Source organism: Strongylocentrotus purpuratus, unplaced genomic scaffold (assembly GCF_000002235.5).
Source record: "Strongylocentrotus purpuratus isolate Spur 01 unplaced genomic scaffold, Spur_5.0 spur5_scaffold_2, whole genome shotgun sequence".
Lineage (NCBI taxonomy): Eukaryota > Metazoa > Echinodermata > Echinoidea > Camarodonta > Strongylocentrotidae > Strongylocentrotus > Strongylocentrotus purpuratus.
This window is the reverse complement of record NW_022145605.1, coordinates 8,267,750-8,271,357: the sequence shown is the minus strand read 5'-3', so window position 1 is coordinate 8,271,357 and position 3,608 is coordinate 8,267,750. Positions and strand designations below refer to the sequence as shown.

Sequence of the window (3,608 nt, the reverse complement as noted above, 5' to 3'; positions counted from 1 at the left end):
TTTGTATATATATATATATATATATATTAATTTATATAGTACTTGATTGCATCGTTTCTACAAGTACGGCGATGGTTTGTGTACCTAATTGTCAAATATCATTGTGATTGTAATGGTGATGATCGTGATGACGATGAGCGTGGTGATGACGATGAGCGGGATGATGAGTGCTTCACTCAGCAAGAGAGTAAACTATTTTTCAGTTCTTAGAGATATGAACGCATTATTCTGTATGAGAGATGCTAAAGGCCGCGCCCACGCTCAGAATTGTACATCATTTTGACTGCATGTGCATGTAAGAATATGCTGATGAAGACAATTTGAAAGGAATACAGTATTATGATTATAATGCTGTAGGAGAGCGACAAGTACTGAGAAAGCGCGGGAACTCAATCCATGCATGCGTCCAGACTGAAGGTGATGAAACGACACCAAAGAGTGAAAAAATGTTGAAGTTGCACCTCGAATTTAAATACAAAAAGTGTTCGATTTTTTGCATGCGATGACGTTAAAGGTATAGACCAGTTCTGGTCATGCGATTGCATTGCATGTGAAAGAAACGTTGTGGAATCGATCAGAAAAGGTTGATTATCTAGCCTATAGGTATTTATGTTTACTGCAAGGTTCTGGAATCATCAAAATGATAAGAAATTTGGCCCAGAAAGATGTATATGGGACTACGCGATATCTATCCAGGCCGGATAGTTTTACCAAATATAGCAATGAGTAGGCGGTTTTCCGGCAAAATTTGTATCATCACGTATTAGTCAAAGCAAATTTTTTCACATGATTGGTAATAAGAGCTTCCATTTCATTGTTTGAGAGGGGGCGTTTCCAAAACTCGTCTGTACCTTTAAAGATGTACTGAAATGCTATTGTGAAAGTTAAAGTGCTAAAATATATGTTTATTATCTCTATATACTCGTTTTATGATGTATGTATCATGTCTCATTTACATTTAATTTTTCTGTGAATAATGCATGTAAAGGCAACGAATTTCCTTTCGGACTATTACATTTAACATAAATTTGAATTGAATTCATCGTCACCAATGACGGATTGTATCAATTATTATAGAAGAAAATAAAGGATCACCTCCGGGGATCACCTATAAAATAAGAGGTAGTATCCATCATCAATAGGAGATTGAAGGCGTTTATGTGGGATTTTCTTGATCCGTACTTACACAGACTGAAAGTACACTGCATGTTCCAGGATGTCTGATGACAGCGATGGCGTGTATGATGACTGTGATGACTACGATGACGATGATACTAAGGATAAGACGATAGTATACATTGGAATGTCACATCGTCATACTTTTGTTGAGAAGCATAGGGCCGAAGAGAGGAAAGAAACTGGAAATATTAAGGTAACTACATAACATTAAACGATCCTGTATTTAGAGCCCCGATGTGACCATGTTCATTTCCGAATATATACTCCCCTCCCCCCCCCCGAAAAAAAAGAAATAAAAATACTTGACATGATTCAGTTTTTAACTTCTTCGAATCTTAACTTGTAATAAACTGAAAATTCATTTCAAGTTTCAGGTTTTATAGCCCAATTCTGAGCTTTTTAAACTTTATGATCATGACCAATGATCTTAATAATATAACTATTTATTTTGCTCATTACTTCACTTTAGACTTCTACAAAGAAGAGAAATTAAAATTGTCTAGGATACTCATGATGTGCAGAGAGTAGTGTGACACGTTGTCATATAATAACATACAGTAAAATTACATCTAACAAAAATCGATTTCCGGTTACCAAATAAGCCAGTGTATACCGGTTATGCAGTATTAAAAATGAAAGTCCCTCTGGTTGAGCCTGCGAACGGTTTATGAGTCCACTGCAATTGCAACGTAAAAAGACTACCATATGTCGATACAAATTTATGCGAGAAAAAGATGGTCAGAAATGTAATTTTAAAAGGAACTGATGACTACACCCATCAATGTCGACATATTTTTATGATTAAAAGTACTCTTTTCATATTTCCCCAGAACGCTCAGCAAAACCTGCTAAGCAATGTGCGCGTTAGCGTAGATGCAGTCAGCAGAGCAACAGGGACCTTGTATGATGAGCAACGCTACAGTGACGTCACCCTGGTTGTTGGAGATCGAAGGTTCCACGCCCATCGCCTGGTGCTCAGTGCATGGAGCGATGTCTTCAAGACGATGCTTTGTAACTCATCTTGGCACTCGCATGACACGACCGGACAGCCAACCTCAAAGTGCCAGGATCTCGTCGAGGAAGAATGTTGTGAAGAGTTTTTCGGCGACTTCCTCAAGTTTCTTTATACTGCCTCTGTAGACCTGACCAAAGGCAACGTCCTACCTTTGGCCCTGCTAGCTGACAAGTACTTGGTGAAAGAACTAAGGGAGCTCTGTGACGAATTCATCCGCGACAATCAGAACGATGCTCAGGAAGTCGTCACCTTCATTCGCTCGGCCTTGAAATTTGGCATGCATGAAACAGTCGAGATGTGCCTCCAAAGTCTGCTGTGCAACTTCAGTGTCCTGACGCCAGACCAGCTTCTCAGCCTAGAAAGTGAGCACCTTATATCTCTTCTCGACAGTGGACCAAGGTTGATGGTAGATGATGAGTTCACTCTCTTCAAGAAGATCGAGCCCTGGTTGGACCAGTGTCAAAGTGGGGACACGCTTCTTAGTATCATCAAGCTCATTCGTTTCCCCTACATGAATGCATTACAACTGAAGAAAGCCAGAGAGACGCCTGCCTTCCGCAGAGCCCAGGAAATGATGCCAGATATACTCCTGATATCTTGGCAACAACAGGCATTGTACAAAGAGGGGAGTCTGGATGATCTTCCAGAAGACTTTCCATGGCCCAGACTGTACCTGAATTCAAACGATGAAGCCAGATTCACAGACCAGAAAGTTTGCTCATCCCCCGACCAACCAAAGAATAAACCGATCAAAGTCCGCATTGATGGCAAAAGAAATCATCAGGAATGCGTTTCTTGGAAGGGCAAGCGAATAGGAGAGAAATATTTCTTCAAACAAGGATATAATTTCAAATTCTTAATCAAGCTTAACCGGAGCCCAGACTCACCAAGTGAAGTAAACGTCCATATGATATATACAAGTGAGGATTCACATAAAAGACTTCATTTGGGAGTACGAGCACAAGTTGATGGTGGAAAAGAGCCTTTCTATTTCTCAGAGTGTCTCCCTCCGGCGCCTCCCCCATATGAGATTACTTCAGGAAATACTCAATTCACATTTCCTACTGGGATCTCAAACCCTGAAATAATGACATTCCATGTTGCAGTCATTGTGGAGGACGAAGATGAGAAAACGACATAGACCGTACTGGTGGATTATTATTTTGAAACCGAGGGGAATTTCACTTTTAAAAATGGGAACAAATTGTGATGAAAGGTTTTCTAGTTGTACTACTTCTACTACAAGAGGGAAATGTGGACAGAATGAAGAATCATAGTAGTTTTTTTTTTTATCTACATCTACCTGCGAGGATACCAGAAAAAGGCTTCATGGTATATAATCAGACCAATCAGAGCTGTAAACGTTATCTACAAGACTAAATTACGAATACCCCCGGGGCCCGGGGGGTACTCA

The 3,608-nt window shown here is 40.0% G+C and overlaps 1 protein-coding gene across 1 annotated transcript; it reads left to right on the top strand.

Moving 5' to 3' along the window:
• The first annotated feature begins 1,216 nt into the window (after positions 1 to 1,216).
• Positions 1,217 to 3,335, top strand: LOC100890100 (kelch-like protein 6). The gene is made up of 2 exons (XM_030990980.1): positions 1,217 to 1,372; positions 2,010 to 3,335. The coding sequence occupies exons 1-2, from the start codon at positions 1,217 to 1,219 to the stop codon at positions 3,333 to 3,335; spliced, it is 1,482 nt and encodes a 493-aa protein (XP_030846840.1).
• Positions 3,336 to 3,608: the final 273 nt, after the last annotated feature.